General features: G+C 39.9%; 1 protein-coding gene across 1 annotated transcript; it reads right to left on the reverse strand.

The window, feature by feature from the left end:
- Window positions 1-86: 86 nt before the first annotated feature.
- LOC138611798 (adhesion G protein-coupled receptor F5-like) lies at window positions 87-24,182 on the reverse strand. Its single transcript, XM_069685043.1, has 31 exons — window positions 24,112-24,182; window positions 21,706-21,779; window positions 21,438-21,486; window positions 21,096-21,242; window positions 20,839-21,015; window positions 18,994-19,032; window positions 18,343-18,498; window positions 18,056-18,223; window positions 17,787-17,816; window positions 17,244-17,648; window positions 15,602-15,757; window positions 15,319-15,486; window positions 15,050-15,079; window positions 14,756-14,911; window positions 13,422-13,577; window positions 13,135-13,302; window positions 12,866-12,895; window positions 12,563-12,727; window positions 11,885-11,973; window positions 11,708-11,769; window positions 9,786-9,907; window positions 9,405-9,623; window positions 8,148-8,345; window positions 7,937-8,062; window positions 7,659-7,843; window positions 6,904-7,068; window positions 5,437-6,816; window positions 5,253-5,294; window positions 3,807-3,857; window positions 3,651-3,717; window positions 87-1,233 (listed from the first exon to the last, which is right to left on the reverse strand). Exons 2-31 carry the CDS (start codon window positions 21,772-21,774, stop codon window positions 1,175-1,177), a joined length of 5,034 nt encoding a protein of 1,677 aa, XP_069541144.1. The 5' UTR covers window positions 21,775-21,779; window positions 24,112-24,182; the 3' UTR covers window positions 87-1,174.
- Window positions 24,183-24,555: the final 373 nt, after the last annotated feature.

Raw genomic sequence — 24,555 nt, forward strand, 5'->3', positions numbered from 1 at the left:
AGCTGTGCGAGTGTTTCAGCGTGACGACTGTGACAAATACAACAGATGGAGTGCAGAATACAGAATACACCAGAAACACAGGGTGATGTGATTTGATTCTGGTTTAAAGTCAGACTGATTTAATACATTACGAGTGTTGTTACAGACAATTATCTCTGAATGAGACACAGATGTGTATTCTTTTTAACAGAGTAGACAGTGGTGTTTAGACAAGGTGATGGGGAAGCGTTCCCTATCTTCATCGCAGGGAATGCAGGTAACAAGATAAAGGCTATTCAGTATGAGGCACTGATGTTATTGTCAACAGCTTGTCATCCAGATGGCGTCTGTGTGTTATTGACTGCTCTTAATGGAATAGCTGCATTAAGACGCCTACAGATTTTGACAATAGATGAAATCTCTATATTTAATCGTAGGCTTTTGGCTCATATGCGTGGAAGATTACACCGATTGAACAATCTGGTGACTTTTCCCGTCCTGAAATGTAAGTGTAGTTGCTGTTGGAGATTTTTTTCCAGTTGTGTCCAGTGATGCACATGTGGTCTTGTCTATATTTAGTGTTGCAGAATTAAAAACTGTAGTGCTAAATTCAAGTTTTTTTCTCCTCACATTAAAATACATTTAAAGCCAAAAAAGCAGCAATGATAACTTGCTAACATTCAAAATGCAATATGCAGCTACATGTTTTTATTTAAAGTGCATCAAAAATTAAAATTCACCTGGAACAAATTATGAAGGCTTGAAGTCCTATTTAGCCTGTGGGGTAGTGGTACACTTTAGCCTCTAGTGGTCAGAAATGAGAATTACAACTTCAAACATTTTTTCACCTGCGTAAATGTTTTGTAGCGAGTCAGTTCAACTCCATAATAAAAGCTAGAAGCAGTATGTACTATGATAAAATGAAAACTATGCATCCAACATACATTGTGCAACAATAATAAATAATTTTGCTCGGGTGATTTACAAAGTTTTGCTTTAAAAACAAAATTATATTCATGTTTTGCTCCTCCACAAAAATCAAACCAAACTCTTCCTAAATGTGACTTTAAACTTAAAATAAAACCTTCATAAAAAATAAAACATTGAATGTGTTTTAGCTGCTATAAAGGACAAAAAAAGGTGTTCTGCTTGGTTGGTAATCTTTCTGACTGGCCGGAGCTCTCTGCAGAGATCATCAACTGTTGACAAAGGATTGAGATACACCGGAGGCAGAGGATGACACGTTGTAAGCATCTGAAAATACAGCGAGAAAACAAAGTGTTCAGTCTGCACAGCTGTGGCTTATTATTTACATTCAGTATTAAAGTGAATTTTTGAACAGATGCTGGCCCTAAAAGAAAGGGTAGCACCACATTTCCTGATAAGAAACTCTGGAGAAAGTGAATGTGTAGGAACATTTTGGGGAATCTATCTTATAAATGTGGGATTTCACTACATGAGAGCAAAGCTTTACCTGTTTATACACACGATGAAAGTCGTGTAATTGTAATTGTTTCTCATCCTCCCAGAAACAGGATTGTGTACAGTATTTTACATCAATCTATCCAATAGTTATTAAGATATTTTAAGACCAAAGTATTGGACTGACCAACCAACTAACACAGGCTGCCTGTGTAGTAAAAGTGATAAGCTTGAAGATCTCAGTTTCCCTTTGTTGCGGTTGTAACTCTTGATTTTCCTTGCTGATGGTCGCTTTCCTTTCTAGACTGTTTGCCTTCATCTGAGCGTTTTTCTCTGGATTTTCACTTATTTTTGAAGTTGTATCTGTAATCATCCGTCTTTTCTTTGTTTGTTCAGCCATAGTAGATTACTGTTTACTCGCAACACTCGCAGAGACCGGAAAAGCAGCCGCTTAGCTCCGCCTACCCTCTCTGGCAGACCAACCACTGCTGGGTGATGGAAAACGCGTCACTAACGCCTGGATCCCACAGGATCCGTGTCCGGCGCGTTCCGTCTGCACCGCGGTTCTGGTCCGTCAGACAGCGTGAGTCCTCGCCCACAGGAAGTGTGTCTGATCCGCAGCAGAGGAGCGCTGGCCCAAGCACTTGGATCCGCAATATCACAAGATCGCGGGAGAACTACATTATCGCGCGAGAATTGCGAAATCACGCGATAACATCAATGTTAAACAGAGTAACACACAAACAACAGTTCAGTTTGCACCTCCGAGGTTGATTGTCTGCTCATGGATATCAATCTGTGATTTTTGTGCTTCTACCATGGTTGAGTACACTACATTATTAAAAGCGTTCTTTTTTTTTTTAATTTCAGGGTGTTGTTATAAAAACTGAAAAAAAGTGAGTCTGTACCGGGGTTTTATTTTGAAATGACCAGATGCTGTATGCTGTTTTCGTGTCTGACTTCCTGTTTGGAACGATCTGCTCTGTTGAGCTTGACTCGTGCTTGAAGCGGCCTCCGTCAAAAATAGACCCGGCGCGTATCTTAAGCAGAGCAGAGTGGAGAGACACCCCTGGGACGCTAAATGACTGTATATATAGATGGACGACGCGTCTCCATCTGCTCCCATTGTACGAAAAGTGAAGCCAAAATATCCCCCGTGATAGGCGCTGCCATCTTGCGATGATGACGTCAGAGTCCGCGCAGTAGAGATCGGCGGGTGGCGCCGCTGTAGCAAACCAAAACGCACACTTAACTTAGCGAATAAACAGCAAGGATCCCGCACACCGGCTGGGATTTTATTTTTAAGGACAAGGGTATCCTATGACGTGCATGCAGTAGTCGTGTAGTTTATTCGCACCCCATGTATCAGCTGATTGGGTTAGCTACGGTTACTTTCTTGAAACTTGATGAGCACAACAATAGCTGCATTTATGTCTGCTAATTGAATGAACTGTAGAGGGAATATTTTCCTCACACTGCTGCCTGCTGGTCGTTTTGGTTGACTATTATAGTGTTGTGTTTTGTGAAGCTGACATGCTGCGTTCTGTCTCAGGTCCAAACTGCACCATTTTTTATGAAAGTGTAACTGCACACTTAAACATGTTTAGTGAGCTGTAATTTAAAATATGTTGCTGAGAGGGAGTGTGAAACTCAAAAAGGCCCTCTGTGGCATATGTGCCTTGTGACTCTGTGTCGCTCTCTATTTTTCTCTGGCCAGGGGAGGGGACTTCACTGAGCTGCCGGACACACCCACTCAGCCCCTTGCCCACTTTGAGCATTTTATTTTAAAAACTGTGCAGTGAGTGGACTTATGGTCAGATCTGTGGGTGCAGTTACACTTTAAATACATTTGAGTGGGTGAGAAATTTCAGAAATTTTGGATTGCAGTTGGTCATAAAGGAGGTGGTGGTGGGTCCTGAGGTTAGACCAGTTGAGAACCATCATGTTGGTAAGAAAGGATGGGTATAATAGATAGATTTTCCTAACGGTAAAGTAGACCATGACGTTCTGACCTTTCTGAAACAGTGTCATAATTAATGTAACCGTTTTCCAGACCGTTTTCAGTTTGTGCTTAATATGAAGATATTCCCCTGATGTTCCTGCGATACCGTGCTAACAACAACGGCACAGACGGACGGACAAACTGGAAAACTTTGTGCCTCTGTCGCCTGCTCAAAGGCCTAATAAAACTGCTTCAAAAGCATTTAGACAACGCTTTTCCTTCTTTCCTCTTTTAATTGCTGCTGTACCTCTTCCTCTCCACAAGTTCCGGAAGAATCCTAATCCACCTGATGATGAGGTTCCAGCGCTGGTGCTCTAAAAGAAAAATAAAAACAAAAAACATGAATCCCCCCTGATATCGGAATCTGGCTGTTAAAATAATGACATGATTAAAAGTATCTTACCCTTGTCCCGCTTCCTGAAGTCTGTGATGTCATTCTTAGTTCTGACCGCACCTGAAAAGTTGATTCACAAGAATTAGTGTAGCTTTCTGTGAACTCTAAGGTTTTGTGTAGTTCAGTGTGTTACTACAGTAGGTTACTGATGGGTGGAAAAGGGAGGCTACTGACAGGACCTAAGATGCTAGCTGACAAAATATGATATTGATATTACTGCATATATATAATACACAACTTTGTTGAATACTATTAATAATGGCACTGTAAAATGACCGGCTCTCTGATCTTATTCCCTTATTCCTCACGTAACACCTTTACATTTTTTATTACATAACTAATTGCTTGTTTATTAGTTTTTGTTTATCATGGGTAACCATGAGTTAAAGTCTGACTTGAGGAGAAGGCCTTTTGTAGCTATGTTGTTTCAATTAACTCCCCGTCAAAGCATTTTTGTGCCTTGTGCGTTTGTGTGGAGGCTATAAGATGTGTGCAAGCAACGTTGTAGATGAATTTTTTACACACTGTAATGGTACTCTTTAATCTGTCTTTTAACTGAGCTTTCTTTTTTATCTGTTTAATTATTTATTAAATTTTACCTTCTTAGTCTGGTTTTTAATTGAGCTTTCTTTCTTTATCTATTTATTTATGTATTTTAGTCAGTTGTACTTCTTGGAATATGTTTTTTAAAAAAATAAAAATTTTATTGTCTATTTTCAATCCTGCCTCTGTTGTTTCCTCACTGTTACTTAACGTGAATTATGATAGCGCTTCCTTGGTTCCTGTTTTCATTATTATCCTGATGCACAACGGGGGAAGGGGGGGGTTTGCCTTCGGGGCCTTCCACTACCCCTACCCCAAACCCTGACCCTGCTGGGGGACATGGGTTTCTGTTGGGGGGCTTTCTGGCAGGGGGCCCTGGGGGCAAACTCCTCCCACTAGCTATTACAATTTTAATGTTTTTTCCATATTGTTGTATTATGTGAAGCACTTTGTGTTACATTTTATTTGTATGAAAAGTGCTATACAAATAAAGTCTGATTGATTGGTACTCTTTAATACTAATTTGATAGAAAGGATAAAAACTGATGCCTATCTGTCTCATAGTGTAATAAGCTGCCCTGGAACTGGACTTTCTTTATGACTACTATTTCTAACAGCAAACCCACACCAATGCAGTGTCATCAGAAAGAAGATAATGAATTGTGAAAATCTTTATCTCAGTCAAATAACAACACCTGCTGTAACGGCGTCTCTCTCTCTCTCTCTCGAACACTGGAGATTCGTATGCAGGCTTTTTTCCAGCAGGAAATGTATTTAAGGTGTATGTTTTTTATCCTATGTATTCTGTAAAGCACTTTGTAACCTTGTTTAGATAAGTGCTATAGAAAGTTATTATTATTATTGTTATATACATATAAAATATGTAAATAATGAATATTGAGATGTAAATACCTTTCTGTCCAACAGCGTTCCAAACACCAAGATGAAGAAACCCTTGAAAGAAAGACGCACAGAGTAGCATCAGCTAAGACGGCTTCAATAACAAAATGCAACCTCAGAATTTAAAACCCCTTTAAATCATTTCAATTCCAAAAATATATATTAATATTCTGAAAAGTATTGCTAACTATTGTACCTGCAGTGAATTGAAGAAGGCAAATGCAATATGGACGCCTCTGTTGCACTCTGCAAAAATGGTTCCGACTCCCAGACTCCACGTTAATCCAAAAAATGGTGTAAGGACAGCCAGGCTCCTTATAACTACCACCAAAACATGCCTCTCGGCTCGAGCAGTTTCGCTCACTGCCCTTCTCCTCAGCATTTTAAATATAACCACTAACAGGATCACAAAGTTAGTTGCCACGATCGCAAGAGCAGGGATCACAAAGGCCAGTAGAGCTCGAGACGGATCCCAGTTGAGCCAGCAGACTGATTTTTGGATGTACTGCCCCTTGGGGGCAGCTACACCTATAGTTATGATTGCGATGATGAAAGGAGCCACGTAGCCTACAGAGAATCCAAAAGCCATCATGGATCTTTTAGACAAACCCCCATCGAAGACGCTGACTGTGCGGTAGAGCAACAGCAGAGCTGAGGCTAACATCCAGAAGAACAAGGCTAGATAGAAGAAATGGATAAAAAATGTAGCTGCAGAGCACCCTGATACATTATCTTCTCCAACTGTAATGGAAGTCCCTATAAAAAAGCAAATGTTTGCTATCAGGAGAGACAAGGCGATGTTAACAGTGGAAATATGACGAAGGTAAGCTGTGTTGTTTTTTCTAATTTTTCTCCATATGACAGCTTCAATTATTAAGCATATGACCAAGGAAATCATGGATATTCCAACTCCAACGTATGTTATCAGACTCAGCGTTAAGTCGTCCAGAAAGCAGGGTGACATTAGAATAGAGAATGAGGTCAGGTGGGTGCAGTTGCAGGTGACAGTTCCGTTGCCTTCGCTGACCAACTCACAGCCCTCGTCATCCCATCCCCCGAGACCATCGAAGAGGCTGAAGTTCCAGAAAACACACTGTGGATCTCGCAGTGTGTCGTTTAAGACATCAAAGGTGAAGGAAATACGATTAAAGTCGCTAATCGCCACGCTGGACTGAACAAGTACGACTCTGCCATTGATGCTAAGGTCAGAGGAATTGACTTGGTCTCTTGCAGGCAGAACGTTGTCCATTGAGGCAAATGTCAGCACAGTGATTGACTGCTCTCCTACGCCAGACTCTGGTATGTCTATCCCCACTGAAGAATTAAAGTCTGCATTGAAAGAGTCGTTGAATGGAGTTCTGTTCAAAAGAATAGAAGGTGTGACAATGTCTGAAGAGACATTGCTAAGACGACTTGTTATATTCTCCAGGGACTGCAGTAATGTTGCGCTGACGCTTTCAGGTTGGGGGCTGCTAATTCTCGTCTCTGAGACGTTTCTTGTGTCATTGCTGTTCAGGACGTCCCAGGAATTCCTTGCCCCATCTGTGGTGAGGACACCTGCAGTTGTTAGGATATTCTTAATAAAAAGGAAAGAGTACATTAGATCATGTGACACGCAATGCATTTTGTTACATGGGTCTTTGTAGCACACTAATTCACATACCTCCATTGACCTGTCAGTGATAGGCAATTGTGAATTGGCAATATTGTCGAGAATATCAACAATGGCACTTATGGTTGCTGGAGATTCAACCACTTCCTGAGTCTGAATCACAGTGACATTGCTGAGTTGATCCAAGAATTCTGGCAGTGAATTGATATTCAGGAACTGAGAGATTTAAAAGAAAATGGCATTAACAATTTTGGTTAAAAGTTTTAATATCTAGAACTTTTATTCCAAAGGGCTCTTCCTGGCAATGTGTCAAATGTGGGAATACATTGGGAGCATTTCACTGCACAATGTGGAATGTGAAAAATTGGTTGGGTGCAAGTGACCTTGAGTTCTGACGCCCAAACTGAGAAAATAAATCCCTCCTGAGCATGTGACATTCAGGATGTATGCAGATATTTTACTGCTGAAACCGGTAGTTACTTCCAAAGATTAAATGACAAACACGGCTGATTGTTTTCAGGGGAGGATGCTGTGCTCTGAGACAGTTTACGGATGTTCAACAACCTCCAGGATTGTACTTATATTGCAAGATACAGACTTGAATGGGACATCACTGACATAGAAATTAGCTGTATTTATGTTTCAGAAAAAAAAATTAATTCTAAAACATAATGACTGGTCTAAATCTTAACAACAGAAACTTCTATTAAATGCATTTCAATTTGGGAACTTATCCACCAAATCAATAAACCCACCCCCGTCTATGACAAGAAGTGGTTTCACAAACTGTCGGACAAATACATCACCTGAGACTGCTCAAGCAGCTCCTGAACCACACGTATGATGCAGTTGTCTAGTTCTCGTCTTATTTCCCATGACCCATTGCTCGCACAAACTCCTGTCCTTTGTCCCACCTTATCCCCGTCACAGGGACCTGTAGCCCTATCCCCAACTGTTCCAGTTCCAAACAAAGTGTTATTGCACGTAACACCTAGAGTGAAAGAAACAGGTTTTGAGCTTAGAACATTTAATTACATGAAAGACATCTTCACTCAAAATGCATTAATTGCAGACCATAACTTACCTGCTGTACTTAACATCAGTGTTATGTCTCTAGATGCACTAAAGCCAATTGTTTGACATGTGAACATCTCCTTTCTGTTTGCACAGTCAGGGGGTCTAAACGTGAAGCTGATATCAGATCCTGTGCCTAAACATACAAAAACAGCACTCACTAACGTGAAGATTTTTAAACAGCTGATTAGTCTTGTGGTGTTTGTCTGATAATTGCTTACCTGCGTTTATGTTTGTAAACTCAACCTGGTAGGGACTGTTGACAGAGCAGCTCAGCTTCACTTCATTTATAGAATTACAAGGGACATTGATGCTAATCGGCATCACTTGAATCTGGGGCCTTCTTCGGAGGGTGAAGCTCGTGTTGGATATCTGTCTGAAAATTTTGTTGCCATTCTTCAGCCTACATTCATATACTCCTGAAATTAGAGGCGATTAAAGGTCAAATCGACATGAAGTTTGCAGAATAAATACAAATGTATGTAGGATGATGCCACATGAGGTGAACGTCCAATGTCTTATGCAGACTGCTGTCAATGAAATGCATGAAATACATGGCTACAGTCATGTCACCCATTGGTGAAGCAATTTTATTCACATTTTGACCGTTGCCATTTTGGTCTTTTTGAACTAGAAGTGAACGTATTTAGACGAGAAGGAGGAGCTGGAGAGGAGCAAGGGATTAGCAAATGCTAAGAAAGGTGCAGTCATAATTCAAGGTAACTGCTTAAGGTTAAAAAAAAACATTAATATTATGTTTACTGGATTTCTAGTGAATACTGGGGTGTTTAAATGAACCTCCTGCACTCTGAGGCTTCTGTCAGAATGGAAATAATCTCTCTGCCTTTTCTGTGATGCTTTTCAACTTCTTTAATTGTTCTTTGACCTTTAACTTTACTGGTCAACATTATAGAAAAGATGGATGCAAAAAATGTAGCTCAGCGTAAGCTCAAGAAGGAAGACTGTTTATACTCATTCATGTCACGTTCTCTCTCCCGCTCTGTCCTTCCTGTCTGGTGATCAGCTGATTATGAGCATATACTATTATTACTAAGCACTTAACCGACCAGAGTTAGCCTCGACATCTGTCGACCAATCATCCTGCTTCTGTCAATTCTTAAAGCTGATCAATGTCCAAGAACAGCTCCTCAGCTCATCCTGACTTCACCATCATCACCACCACCAGAGTCTAGACTCCATCGGGGGGTGTCGTACCCTGCTCTCAGCCTTGTAAATAAATCATTGTTCAATCTTAATGAAGTCTCTCCTGATTTAACTCATATTTACTCCACTCAAGTTGCGTGGAAAAAAACAATTCTGAATTAGTCGTCGAATGATTTGCCGTTGGTTGGTAAGGATATACAGTGTATATTTTGGTTTTGCATTGTCAGAGAAATCAGAGTAGCTCCAAGAAAAAAGTCTAGAAAGTGCCTGGATGTAAATATGTGTTATTTTGACAATCTGGATCTTTTTCTTACCAATGTCAGTAGCAAAAAAAGTTGTCAAGTTTAACTTTGCCACTCTGTTCTCTATTGAAAATATGTGTTCTTTATCTGCTTCTATTATCCTGTTGTCAAGTCTCCACTCCACTGACACGCCGTTACCAAAATTGAGATTTTCGGGTGGAGGACCACATGTCACATTCGCGTTCGTCTGTGCAATTACTACAGATGGTTCCAACTTTAAGTGTGTCGAGCCTAAGAGCAAAAAATGAGACAAAAGTCAGACAATCATTGTGCAATCAACTGTACTAAATGATCAGATATGACATGACAAACAATGCTTATGTGACAATTACAAAAAATCACAGAAAGACGTTTTTCCTTCAAACTATTAAAAAATCTTTAAGTTTGTCTTACTGTCAAATATCATTTCGTATTTTTCCGACAGCTCTAAAAATATGCCGCTCTTTACAGCTTCAAGTTCCGCTTCTTGAAATGAAGTTGCACTTACAGTATACTCAACAATAGTGCTCCCGCTCCTGCAATACAGAGTTGAATCCCAATCAAACCACTAGCAGGTACAATGTTGTCTATTTAGAATTATATAATTACTGACATGGAAACCATCTGCTCTGTAAATCAAAGTAACCACCGACACCATCAAGAAAATAGGTAACAAGTAATACAAAGGTGAGACTGCACACATTTTTATATGGCGTAAAATTTGAGATGCCCAAGTAACTTCCGTAAGGTCGGATACATTGTGAAGGAAGGAGTAAGGCTCTTTCTAAAGCTCTTTAGAAAACTTCCAATTTCTCTGCTACCTATTAGCATACTGTAAGGTTCTGTGAGAAAGAGCCCCTAGTGTCATGGCTTATAACTCAAAGGCTAGCAACCACCACCACAATGACATATTGATTGATTGACACCAGAGATGTGGACTTGAGTCATAGTGACTTGGACTCGAGTCAACTCGAGTCACTGTTTTGATGACTTGCGACTTGACTTGACAAAAAGTCAATGTCTTGAGACTCGACTTTGACTTGCAAGTTAATGACTTGAGACTTGACTTGAGGCATGATGACTCGGATGACTTATGTGTGTTCATGAGTTTTAATGTTAGCTGTTTAATATAAATTGTTGTCAAGTTTCTGTCTAACTATCAAGTATGTATGCAGCGCAAACTGGGAATCATGATTGGACGACTCAAAAGGCTCCCTGGCATGTGATTGTCATGATTGGATGACTGGCTGTCAGTCAAACTCCTCGCTATGGCAACACGCAACATCAAAGCCCCAAATAGAAGCCTCATCAGTCGTACTCGTTACTGCTCGATACTGTCTCAGAGCAGACCATCATCATGGCTGCGTCTGTGCCAAGATAATAAAGATAAAATTCATTGTTATACTTTTTGAACAGGTTGTATAAATTGGCAAATAATATCATTATTAGACGAGCTACTAACACCTCGTCTTTCTCTTTATAAAGACCGGATACTACAGGTAAGAGTGCTGCATCTTGGGTGGAGACAAAGTGACTTGACTCGGGATTTGACTTGACTTGACCAAGAAAAAATGACTCGAGACTCGCTTGAAACTTGGACCAAATGACTTGAGAAAAGATGACTTGATGATCATATAAAAAATCAATATGATTTTGTGCTGATCTAACAATTACATATTATTATGTTTTTTTAATTTCCCAAAATGAGAGAAGTGTAAGGTAAATGGACTGTACTTATATAACGCTCTACTAGTCTTCCAACAACTCAGAGCTGCACACATTCACGGCAAAGTGCCAATCTCCAATCAGCATCTATGCCCATTCATACCTGATGGCTATTCCTTCAGGAGCAATTTAGGGTTCAGTGTCTTGCCCAAGGACACTTGGACATATGACTGTGGTAGTCAGGGATTGAGCCCCCAACCTTCCGATTGAGAGACGACTGACTAAGGTGTTGCTAGATAAAAAGTATGAGGATCGCCAAAGTTATTTGGATTCATTCTCTGTGCACCCTGAATGTCTGTTCAACATTTTCTGTCAGTCCATCGAACAAATGTTGAGATATTTCAGTGTGGACCAAAGTGGTGGACCGATTGCTATCCATAGAGTCATGCTGCCAGCCAAGAAGAGTCAAGAGTTTCGGCTGTAGTAACAGCTTTACAATAAGACACTTAATCAAAGACATTGACTACTCTGGCACTGTACCCTTATATAGTTTGCTATAGACCTCAAAATTACCAAACAATCAGCAGTATAGTAGTATACCATCACCAAAGTATACCATCTCCAAAACCAATTGTTGAAGGGAACAACCAGGTGAAATAAACAGGACTTACCTGATCCGAACCAAATTTGCTGCTATTAGAGTGCTGATGTGCGTTCGACATTGTCTTTGAATCTGATTGAGAAAGTGATGTCTGTTTGTTATTGGTATTCAAAATACATCCGGTTGAATATCACATACATTCATTGCATCAACATTGTGACAAACAGAATGACACACTAAGACTTACAGCGTTATTTGAGTCCTGGTAAACTTCACTTGTTGGGTTATTGTCTGAAGAAAGAAAGTCTCTGTCCATGGCATACGAAAAAGCTCTCTCTACAACAGAAACAGTAGTTAGAACAAAAGATTAATTTCAATTTGTGGTGGTTTCGAATCTCACAGCACAACACCCGTTCTACCGGCACCTGGCACTAACGCTTTCTTCTTCTCTTGTTCTTTAGTGACGGTTAGCAAACAGCTTTCAGAGGCGCTTCAGCCACCGTCTGGTGGTAGTATTGCATTACGACTAGGCGCCGGTAAAAACAATGGGAAAAAAAAATATTTTTAAGATGAGATAATAGTTGCTTGAACTTTTAGAGTTTTCATAAATGAATGACTGAATATTTGTAAATCTTGACCCATCAAACTTAACCTCTGCCTGAGCAGATCAGCTGTGCAGTAAAAGTTAAAGTGGAACTGAAAACCCGGGGTGAACCCTGAAATTACCTCGCTAACCTCTAAACCTGCTTTGTATGACAGGCCTCGGCTCACTGAGGCATAGCAAAGATGTTCCTTTAGAAAAACATTTCTAAACATTGAAATAGCTGTAAAGCTATGACAGTACACTCCAGCAGCTATGATTTAACAGTTGTATGCAACTCCTCACAAACGCAGACCTTCAGTCTCTACATATAATGCACAGTACCCTGTATTATTGTGGGCATTGGACTTGTTGTCGTCGTTGCTGTTGTCACTGGACTTGTTGTCGTCATTGCTGTTGTTGTTGTCATTGGACTTGTTGTCGTCATTGCTGTTGTTGTCGTCATTGGACTTGTTGTTAAGTTCATCATTGCTGTTGTTATGTCCATCACTGTAAAAAAGAATAAGTCAATCTGAAAAAAGTAGCATCAATACACATCTTTTCTGTTGTCACTAACAAGTGTCCTCCACTACAACAAAGTTGTTTAACTGTTTAATGTTTGCCGAACAAAGCAAAAAAGTTCCGTACCAGGCGTCGGGGTGGGACACTGATGGATACCTGCAGAGCAACATTGGAGATTAAATCATTACAAGATTTAATATCTGCTCAGGAAAACGTCATTCTTGTGATTATAATCAGAATTATACATCACTTTACACTTGACTCTATGTTCGAATGATAATTACACACAACCCAAACCATGTTCATGTCAACACATGCAGAACAGTCAGGCGGATAAAGCAGTTATTCATTTGTTACCTTATTAAGTGAAACAGTTAGAAAATGTTCAAGCTTACTTGTGATTGGTTCACAGAACTCTCCGTCAGAAGGAAGTGCGTTTATGCACTCGCAGGTTTGTCCAGTGACATTACTGCATGCACCGTAGATGTCACACTTGTCACATGACCAAGCAAACTGGTCCTCACACTGACACTCTAGTCCTCCAGTGGAGTTTGGAAAGCAGCCTTAATAAGACATGTCAACAAACTTAATGCCATAGTATACAAATCAGGATTACAAAAACAGCATTAATTCAGCAAAGAAAATTAGATAAGGAATCGAATAAAGCAGCAAACGCTGTTACCTGTGGTGAAATTTACTTCTATTAATTGTAAAGACGAACTGATCCTGAAGGGCAGTGTGATACCACTCAGAATGTTCCTCAGTTGAGTGGGGAAATCTAGTGGCAAGCTGAAGACCGGGAAGCGCAAATCAAGCACTATATCAAAATCCACTGGGTCTGTGGAGAACAAGATCAGATCGTTTACAGTGTCACCATCATGTGGAGCAACATTCACAAAGAACTCCGTATGTGATGATTAACTGTGTTCTGATCTGTGTGCACCATGTGCGCTGTGATCACATTTTAGCTAACCCATTTGCTTGAACAGAATCTTTACAGTTTTTCTCAGTCGCTTTGGTACATTTCTCAGATCAGAATTGAAATTCTCAAAACTACTTGTTCAATCTTCACATCATTGTGTCACTTAAAAAGCACATCAAAAAAAGCAGTTTCTCATTTCTTTGAACAAGTTGCAAATGCTTTGGTACATCCATGGAAATGATTATGTACAATTCTCTGCTGTTTCCTACATTATCAATTGCTCTAATTGCGCTAATTATAATGGGTCTCTGTTGAATAGTCTCACCCCCCACAACATTTAGGCATTAGTTCATCGCATAAGTCTTTACATGCAAAATGGTTGAACAAGTTGTCATAATATGTCAAGCATATTTCTGTACATTTCCATTAGACTTTTTTTCTAAATCTGTCCTGAATTGGTAAATTGCTCCCAGGTGAATCTTGACTTTCTCTAACGAAGGGAAATGTGTGAAGCATTAGATCAACCAATGAGCAACCGGTTTTCTGAAATAGCTCAAAGGTGCATCTCATGAACCATCAACTGGCAAGTAGCTGGAGCACAACACAATGTTATTCCTTAACTCCAGTGAGGAATTTCTCTCAGCATGGAGATGGAAAGTATATGATCGCCAGCCACATACACAGATGACCCTTCTGGCTGCCATGGATGCAGCGTGTGATGACATCACAGCAGAAGCCTGCAGATAATAGTCGCTTGAACTTTTAGAGTTTTCATAAATGAATGACTGAATATTTGTAAATCTTGACCCATCAAACTTAACCTCTGCCTGAGCAGATCAGCTGTGCAGTAAAAGTTAAAGTGGAACTGAAAACCCGGGGTGAACCCTGAAATTACCTCGCTAACCTCTAGTCCTGCTTTGTATGACAGGCCTCGGCTCACTGAGGCATAGCAAAGATGTTCCTTTAGAAAAACATTTCTAAACATTGAAATAGCTGTAAAGCTATGACAGTACACTCCAGCAGCTATGATTTAACAGTTGTATGCAACTCCTCACAAACGCAGACCTTCAGTCTCTACATATAATGCACAGTACCCTGTATTATTGTGGACATTGGACTTGTTGTCGTCATTGCTGTTGTTGTTGTCATTGGACTTGTTGTCGTCATTGCTGTTGTTGTCGTCATTGGACTTGTTGTTAAGTTCATCATTGCTGTTGTTGTGTTCATCATTGCTGTTGTTATGTTCATCACTGTAAAAAAGAATAAGTCAACCTGAAAAAAGTAGCATCAATACACATCTTTTCTGTTGTCACTAACAAGTGTCCTCCACTACAACAAAGTTGTTTAACTGTTTAATGTTTGCCGAACAAAGCAAAAAAGTTCCGTACCAGGCGTCGGGGTTGGACACTGATGGATACCTGCAGAGCAACATTGGAGATTAAATCATTACAAGATTAAATATCTGCTCAGGAAAACGTCATTCTTGTGATTATAATCAGAATTATACATCACTTTACACTTGACTCTATGTTCGAATGATAATTACACACAACCCAAACCATGTTCACGTCAACACATGCAGAACAGTCAGGCGGATAAAGCAGTTATTCATTTGTTACCTTATTAAGTGAAACAGTTAGAAAATGTTCAAGCTTACTTGTGATTGGTTCACAGAACTCTCCGTCAGAAGGAAGTGCGTTTATGCACTCGCAGGTTTGTCCAGTGACATTACTGCATGCACCGTAGATGTCACACTTGTCACATGACCAAGCAAACTGGTCCTCACACTGACACTCTAGTCCTCCAGTGGAGTTTAGAAAGCAGCCTTTATAAGACATGTCAACAAACTTAATGCCATAGTATACAAATCAGGATTACAAAAACAGCATTAATTCAGCAAAATTAGATAAGGAATCGAATAAACCAGCAAACGCTGTTACCTGTGGTGAAATTTACTTCTGTTAGTTGTAAAGACGAACTGATCCTGAAGGGCAGTGTGATACCACTCAGAATGTTCCTCAGTTGAGTGGGGAAATCTCGTGGCAAGCTGAAGACCAGGATGCGCAAATCAAGCACTATATCAAAATCCACTGGGTCTGTGGAGAACAAGATCAGATCGTTTACAGTGTCACCATCATGTGGAGCAACATTCACAAAGAACTCTGTATGTGATGATTAACTGTGTTCAGGGGTCCGTTTCACAAAGCAGGTTCAACAAACTCTGAGTCTAACCCTAAACTCTGAGTCGATCTACTCTGAGATAGGAAACTGAGTTTTCGGTTCCAGAACAGCTGATCAGAGTTAGTTCAATCAACTCTGAGTAGGTTCAGCCGGAGTTAAGTGCGTGCACGCTGACTGTAAAAAAGCCAGCATTAATGGAGCCCCGATACCACGATTCACCATGGCAACGGTACACAAAAAGAGGTCCTCCTACGTCACACCAGCGGAGCTCGAAATCCTCATGCGGACGTTCAGCGAATACGAGCGTGTTTTTAGAAAAATAAAGTAACACGGCTGCAGCTGCAAAAGAGAGAGAATCGGCGTGGGAAGAAACTGATGCTCGAGTAAATGCGCAAGTTTGAACTGGTCTATTTATTTAATACTTAATCACGACCGGAAGCTAAAATGTATATTAATTTAGGAGCAATCCAGCGGGAGAAAAAAACGTACATGGAAGCAGTTAAAAATGAAATACCAGAACATCATTCAAAGGTGCGGCTCAGGCAGAACAGGCTCATAGCTGAACCTCACTTCAATCATATTTTAAATATTAAACTAATGAAATATCATTCAATGGCTGTTTTACTGTGCATTAGCTTTATCCCTAACATGATGCTGACTTCACATACATTATAATTCATGTTGATTAAACTGAATTGTGTTAGTTTAAAAAAAAATCCAATAACTTACGGCGTCTTATTTGAGTGCTCTCGGCAGTGGTGGTGGAAAATCTCAAAATGATGACTTTGACACAGATTTGTCTTTTGATTTTTTTTATCATTATTAAAAAAGACTTTTGCAAAGGGGTCAGAGCAGCACAGAGACGCAACGTTTTGTTTTTTTTAATTCGGTAACCGCTCAAACACACGCGTGAGACGGGCTGAATGAATGAGGAAGTGGAATGAGGGTTTTATATTCTAGAGGGAGGAGACGGAGCGAAACTCTGAGTTTCCTGAAGAAAACCTGCTCGCGACCAGGTTAGGTTCACAGACTCAGTCACCATAGTAACCAACTCAGAGTTAAAGTTACCTCTCTTTCTGAAACGACAAACCGGAGGTTTCCCTTATTTCAGGGTTAACAAACTTGGGGTTTTCACTAAACCCGCTTTCTGAAATGGACCCCAGATCTGTGTGCACCATGTGCGTTGTGATCACATTTTAGCTAACCCATTTGCTTGAACAGAATTTTTAAATGGTTTTTGACTTTTATATGAGCCTAAAGGAAAACATTTAAATATATTTTTAAAACATTAAAACAGCTGAAAACAACATATAAACCATGAGCTATGCAATCTTCTTGGTTTCACAGTGCCTGTGCAACTCTTCAGCAGGAAAGACCTCTGTTAAAATCAATGTACAATACCCTGTATTGCTGTTGTTAAGTTCATCATTGCTGTTGTTGTTTTCATCATTGCTGTTGTGTTCATCATTGCTGTTGTTGTGTTCATCATTGCTGTTGTTGTGTTCATCATTGCTGTTGTGTTCATCATTGCTGTTGTGTTCATCATTGCTGTTGTTAAGTTCATCATTGCTGTTGTTGTGTTCATCATTGCTGTTGTTGTGTTCATCATTGCTGTTGTTAAGTTCATCATTGCTGTTGTGTTCATCATTGCTGTTGTGTTCATCATTGCTGTTGTGTTCATCATTGCTGTTGTTGTGTTCATCATTGCTGTTGTTGAGTTCATCATTGCTGTTGTGTTCATCATTGCTGTTGTTGTGTTCATCATTGCTGTTGTTGTGTTCATCATTGCTGTTGTTATGTTCATCACTGTAAAAAAGAATAAGTCAATCTGAAAAAAGTAGCATCAATACACATCTTTTCTGTTGTCACTAACAAGTGTCCTCCACTACAACAAAGTTGTTAAACTGTTTAATGTTTGCCGAACAAAGCAAAAAAGTTCCGTACCAGGCGTCGGGGTTGGACACTGATGGATACCTGCAGAGCAACATTGGAGATTAAATCATTACAAGATTAAATATCTGCTCAGGAAAACATCATTCTTGTGATTATAATCAGAATTATACATCACTTTACACTTGACTCTATGTTCGAATGATAATTACAAACAACCCAAACCATGTTCACGTCAAGACATGCAGAACAGTCAGGCGGATAAAGCAGTTATTCATTTGTTACCTTATTAAGTGAAACAGTTAGAAAATGTTCAAGCTTACTTGTGATTGGTTCACAGAACTCTCCGTCAGAAGGAAGTGCGTTTATGCACTCGCAGGTTTGTCCAGTGACATTACTGCATGCACCGTAGATGTCACACTTGTCACATGACCAAGCAAACTGGTCCTCACACTGACACTCTAGTCCTCCAGTGGAGTTTGGAAAGCAGCCTTTATAAGACATGTCAACAAACTTAATGCCATAGTATACAAATCAGGATTACAAAAACAGCATTAATTCAGCAAAGAAAATTAGATAAGGAATCGAATAAAGCAGCAAACGCTGTTACCTGTGGTGAAATTTACTTCTGTTAGTTGTAAAGACGGACTGATGTTGAACGGCAGTGTGATACCACTCAGAATGTTCCTCAGTTGAGTGGGGAAATCTGATGGCAAACTGATGGTCGGGAAGCGCAAATCAAGCACTATATCAAAATCCACTGGGTCTGTGGAGAACAGGGTCAGATTGTTAACAGTGTCACCATCATGTGGAGCAACATTCACAAAACAATTTTCAATCAGCAGAAAATGAATTAAAGTTACAGTTGCCATGTGCATGTACTGAAAGATAAAATGTTTGACATTAAGAAAGCTTTACGAGCCGAGATGCATATTTTATGTTTTACCTTCACAATACCAGTAAAGCTGTGAAACATGCCATTTTCTTTTAAAGATTATGTTTTGGGCTTTTGACTTTAATTGATAGGACAGCTGAAGATAGACACGAAATGTTGGGAGGACATGCACCAAATGTTCGGCAGACCAGGAGTCAAACCTGCGATCAGTTTGACAAGGACCATAGCCTCTGTATTTGGGGCACCCGCTCTACCAACTGAGCTAGACCACCGCCCCAAACATGCCATTTTCTTCACTAAACAGGGCCAGTGCCAATTTTCAGAAACACAAAGGCAGACGATCATTCTCTAAATTATGTGTCATACCGTTTGGTGGTGTGGGTGATGGTGTTGGTGTTGTTGACACTGTAAAAATCACAACACAACAATTATATAAATCAACAGTTTTTAGTATCATGACTGTTTTTCCACACAATACAAGCTACAGCTAGACAGTAAGTTTAGATTTTTCAACTAACTCTTGGTTGTCATAGAATTGATGTACATGGTCAATGAAAGCTGTATGAGCGCAGTAACATGGCCCTAAGAGCTCAACATACTGTAATTGAACAAGACTAGGTCAAAACCTAGGATGGGTTGTAATGCCGTACTATATACTACATGCTAAAAACTACATGCTACATACTATACTACATGCTATATACTGCATTCAGCGGTAGTATGAAGTACGGAGGAGCTTTTCAAATTAATTTCGCTGTTTGCTATGCCGGGCGGAAGTAAACAATAACTGCCGCTTCTTTAGCTATAGCGCCCACTTCTGCTGCTCCATCATTTCCATTTCAACTGCCGCTGTCACGTTTCAGCGCTTTGCATTGTGGGATACGGTAGGCGAGGTATATTTGGCATACTGCACATTTTGCGTTTGTTTGCATGCTACATATTAGACTTGTTCGAGATGAGCGAGGCCTGCCCAGAATCGATCGCTGTGTTGCCAAGCATATTGCATGACGGTTAGATTGTTGTCCGACTTGCTCTGAAACCCCGACTGCGCGAGGCTTTAATGTCCCGCAGAAGCGAGGCGGCTGCAGTTTGTAGAATGTAAAATGTAGAGAATAGGAGCCTCGCCTATTATTCTCCGCCAAAATACACGGTGAAAATGAATTGTGAAGAGTCTTATTGTCTTATTGAATATTAACATCTCTTCCCGTAGTAAAAGTCACAGGCATAGAGAGTAAAGTAGGTCAACACTTCCGGTATTCTTTTTCTAAGTAAAAGCTGATCTGGAATTCTGACTCCCCTCGTTTTTACACAATGCTTTTATTTTGAAGTGTTTCCCGGGCCGTTGCCTTTATTTGTAACTTTTCCAGGAAGTTATTTGATCGATAAAGTCGCTCACAGGCTCCTTATTGCGGTTCCTGCTTAATTTTCTTTTGAAATAAAAACGTAGTCATAAGTCTCCCGCAGGCCATAAGTATATATGTTAGTAAAAATAAATAAATAGCATCATGTTACAGACGTAACTTGGGTGCTCTCCCTCTCTCCCCCTCGCTCGCTCTCCGTGTCTTCGTCTCGGCACAAAGACTAAATAAAAAGATGGACGACATGACCGCTCCCTAAAAGTGAAGCCAAACCCTCTCTATCGCCCCCTGCTGACTGGCTGCAGTATAGGTCATAAAGCCCGCCTCCTCCATGTTAACAGATGGGACAGTCAAACTGTAAAATCTAAATACAAACCAAGTAAATGTTTCTCAAACATGGTTTCTGTCATTATAGTTAGTTCTTATCATGCTGATTTACGTCCAAGTGTTCATTTTTCTGACAAGTTTATTTTTAATTAGTTATTTGATGCTGTAAAAAGGATGATTGACAGCTCTGTTGACCAATACGGCTCCTGCAGCCGATCTGTTCCTGATTAGCAGAGTGGAGGAGGAACGGTGAGAGGAAACGTAACTAAAACATTCACTACAGTCATTAAAGTTTACATACCTGTGAACAGTCTTCATTGTAATTTCGTAAAGCAACTTATTACTACAGTACACACTAAACTAAATGTAGGGAAGTAAAAATATATTATATTACTTTAATTTAAAGTGGAAGTACACAAGTTCAACACTTCAGTAAATATACTTTTAGTCAATCAACATGTAGTCTTATTCACAGACGACCTCATGTATGGAGGAAATCGTCTGTGGTGGGGCTGGTCCTGTTTACCTGTTCCACTGGTGTTTGTCTGGCATGTCTGGCCATCAGCTGGAAGGCCGTTGATGCATCCACATGTGTCACCAGTAATGGCATCACAAGCTCCATTTTTCACGCAGTTGTTCAATGACCAAGCAAAGCCTTGCTCACACCTGCACTGGTATCCCGATATGTTTGTTTGTGAACACACTGTGGGAAGAAAAAGCGTAGAGTCACACTATGTCTTATTTTGACAAACAATAGGGCAACATAGTGAAAGGACGTTTTACCTGTTGTGGTGTCAATGCTGATAATTTCAATTGCATCGTTGTCGGTCTTTAAAGGGAAATTGAATGTGTTTAAAAGTGTTTGAAGACGCTCCAGGTCAGAGATGCTTATGACAGCATGGAGTATATGATCAGAGGAATTTGAGATGGCTGGGAAGACATGAAACAGACCTCATCAGATACTGAGGTATCCACGGTGAAAATACTTCACAGACAGGAAAAGGGCAGCTTCAGTAGCCAACACTGTTTGCTCCAATGAGAGCCGAGACATGCAATAGTTCAGCGTCATTGATACAGCTGATACATTCTGCTGATATCTGATCTGTTGGTTAAAATATCACTCACCTGCTCTTTTTTCTCTGGCATGAATGTGTGATGCTTTCGAACCCATTTCCTGGGAAAATACATTTTCATCTTATTAGTTACAGTCTGCCTGGGAAAAAAACAACAAACCTGCTTATACAAAATACAATAATATTATTCATGTGTTTAGTGATGAAGCTGTATTACATACAATTCAGTATCTCACGATGCAGTACTTCAACCATGAGTGCTTTTACTTGTATGTGCCAATTCTTACCTCATGGGCTGCATTCAGAGACTGTCTATATACCTGATTCTCCAGACTGCAGCATATTACCAGAAGAACAACCATGTATCCTACTGCCTTTGGTAACGCCATCCCAGCTAGAGAGAAAATACAACCAACACAGTGTTATGTTCCGTAACTGACAAGAATAAATGAGTTAAGGGGTCTTGTAAGGTCGCACAGGCCTTTTTTTAAATGCTTGCAGGAACACAAGTTAAAACTACAATTACAGCCTTGCAGTTGTATGCTGCCTCAGTTTACCAGTCCAGCTGCAGCTTACATCCATCAGTGTTTCCCACAGAATGGCAGAATTACTGTGGCTGAGACGGAGATGTTTCCTTTGTATATTAAAAAATATTTCCAAGGCCTAAAATATAATGACGTTTTTTTCTTATATGGACAGAAGTATAGTGTGACACGCAACCAAATGTCCTCTAATTATTGCTGGAACGTTACTATCACGAGAATGGGAGTGATGTGAGGTCACAGTGACCTTGACCTTTGACATTCAATTCATTCTAACCAGTTCATCCTTGAGTGCAAGTGTTTCAAAGACTTCTCGTTCGCAAGGCCCGGACAAAATCATGGCCAAAACTTTTTCCGCTGACATTATGATGCAGAGGTGGAAATAGTACTAAAAATGTACTCAAGTAAAAGTAAAAAATGGCTTAAAGTAAAAGTCACTTTTTTAACAATGGGAGGGGGGGCTCTCCTGTGTGGTGCAAAAAGGACAAGGGGATATACATCTCAAGCTAGTTGTTTTTCATTAAAAGAATTAAAGCGCAAAAACAAAATAAAACATGTCGACACACGACAACTAAAACCCTCAGGGGGGTATAATGTGTCATCCCATAAAACATTATCAAACAATACAACCAGTGAAGGTGGAATCAATTGTGGATTCTGTAGACCATCCTTCAGTCCTACCGCAAATCTATGAATCAAAACAGGTCAAGGGCACAAGTGTTGTGACTTTCCCTAAACGAACCAAAGAAGGAAATCTCAGGATCAGAATTCAGCGTTTCTCCTTCAGCTGGCTCTGCACCGCTGCTGTCTGACTCGTCCGTTTCCTCCTTCCTTGTTTGTTATCCTGCCCATCGTTCACTGCTGTTGTTTACGGGGCCTGATTTTTTTCCCTTTCGTTTTGTTTTTAGGCCTACATTTCTTTTACTCAGTAGCGGATGTGATTTAAAATGTAGTGAAGTACAACGAACTTCAAACGAAATCTACTTGAATAAAAGTACAATTGCAGATTTTAGTACAAAAAAAAACTGCTCACTTACAGTAACACGAGTAAATGTAATTAGCTACTTTCCACCTCTGCTATGATGTCTCAGTGAACTTGACCTTTGACATTTTGAGCAAAAAAAATCTAACTTAACCAGCTGAAAAATATCCACCAAATGTCAATTCAAATATTTGATTTACATACTTAGGTAACAACCAGAAGTTGGTTGGCATTAAGTAAAATATGTGGTCATCAATGTTTTATTGTCAACACAGAGTATAATATGTCCCATTGAGACAAGAATTCACTCCTTGACTACGGGACCCTTTTAATACATTGTAAATATGATAGTACCAAACTTTCAGTTCTTCACAGCTGCACAACTACAATCATTTAGTCTTGATATTTACTGCCCCCCTCCCCCTCTTTATTTTGTGTATAATTCTCACACTAAGTGCACTTTGTGAACCCACATGATTGAAAATATACATTTTAAGCCACAACCTACAAACAACGGAGCCTGTAAACTAAACCGTGAGAGTTTGCTGAGTTCCTGCTGCCTATTCTTCCTGGCAAGTTCAGGTGTCCGTCGGGCCAGTGCTTCAAAACATGAGCATCTATCCCTGATTTTTTTAACATTATTATTTTCAGTTAATGTTTCACACTGCTGGAAAATGTAAATTACTAAATTATTATTTTTTTGTATATGAAAATAACTTGTAGAAAGATGGATGGCTGGCCAGATTAAGGTTTCTTTTTGCCGTCATGCAACCAAACTATGTCTTAGTCAACGTTTCCATCTTTGATGAGCACAGTATGATATTAGGATTAATATGAAGTCGGCTAAATTTAAAGTTTGAAAAGCACATTTTAAATTTGTGATTTGCAGTAAATGATGCACCTTCCATGAAAGGGTTCTCTCATCACTCTTTTTACAAAGATAAAACATAATACTTGGTTTTACTTTTAATTCCAAACACTTTCATTATGTCACCCAGATTAAACAACTGTTACATTTCAAGACGACAGCTCCAAGGAGAAGTATCACAATGTTGTTTAATTTCCTTCGTAAAGACTACCCAAGCTATGGCAAATCTTTGCTTTCTCTTTAATGTGAAGGAACCACCTCAACATACGTCACAAAGTAATGAGCACCTTTTAGACTCAGACTAAAGACTAGAACAATAATTGAATTAGTTTACCTCTTCTTGTCGTCTGGCACCCAAAAAGGCCTCTCGTCAGGAGGGAACAATCATTTAACAGTACCTCTCCAGATACAAAGACAAATAATCAAACAAACAGGAAAGGCCATCACCGTGTTACTTCCTGGTGTTCTGACTCAGACACCTGTCGGGCGAGTTGAGCGACTTGATTCTTGGCATGAGTTTAGATACACTTGCTGATTGTACTGAAGAGCGCTGGGAGATAAAGATTTACATTTCAGAAGTTTTTTCAGTATCCAACGATAGCTGACAGGTGGTTACGGTAGGGCATTCTGAGTGCTTACAACTCAGTGCTGATTGTGATCATGTTTAAGGCAGAGCCGTTCCTCTCTATATGTGAATTACATATGTGTTGGCCCCCTTTGATTGCAAGTACTCCTTTCTTTCCTCCTAAAACTAAAATTTACACTTTACGTGTATTGG

This window comes from Semicossyphus pulcher, unplaced genomic scaffold, assembly GCF_022749685.1.
Source record: "Semicossyphus pulcher isolate SPU_LCO1_2020_fin unplaced genomic scaffold, fSemPul1.0.p SCAF_11, whole genome shotgun sequence".
Classification (NCBI taxonomy): Eukaryota; Metazoa; Chordata; class Actinopteri; order Labriformes; family Labridae; genus Semicossyphus; species Semicossyphus pulcher.

Coding starts and splice junctions, on each gene's coding strand:
- LOC138611798 (XM_069685043.1), bottom strand. CDS start 21,774: ATGGCGTTACCAAAGGCAGTAGGATACATGGTTGTTCTTCTGGTAATA. Junction 21,487..21,705: donor GCTGCAGTCTGGAGAATCAG/GTATATAGACAG, acceptor GTATTTTCCCAG/GAAATGGGTTCGAAAGCATC. Junction 18,499..18,993: donor ATCACCCACACCACCAAACG/GTATGACACATA, acceptor TGTTCTCCACAG/ACCCAGTGGATTTTGATATA.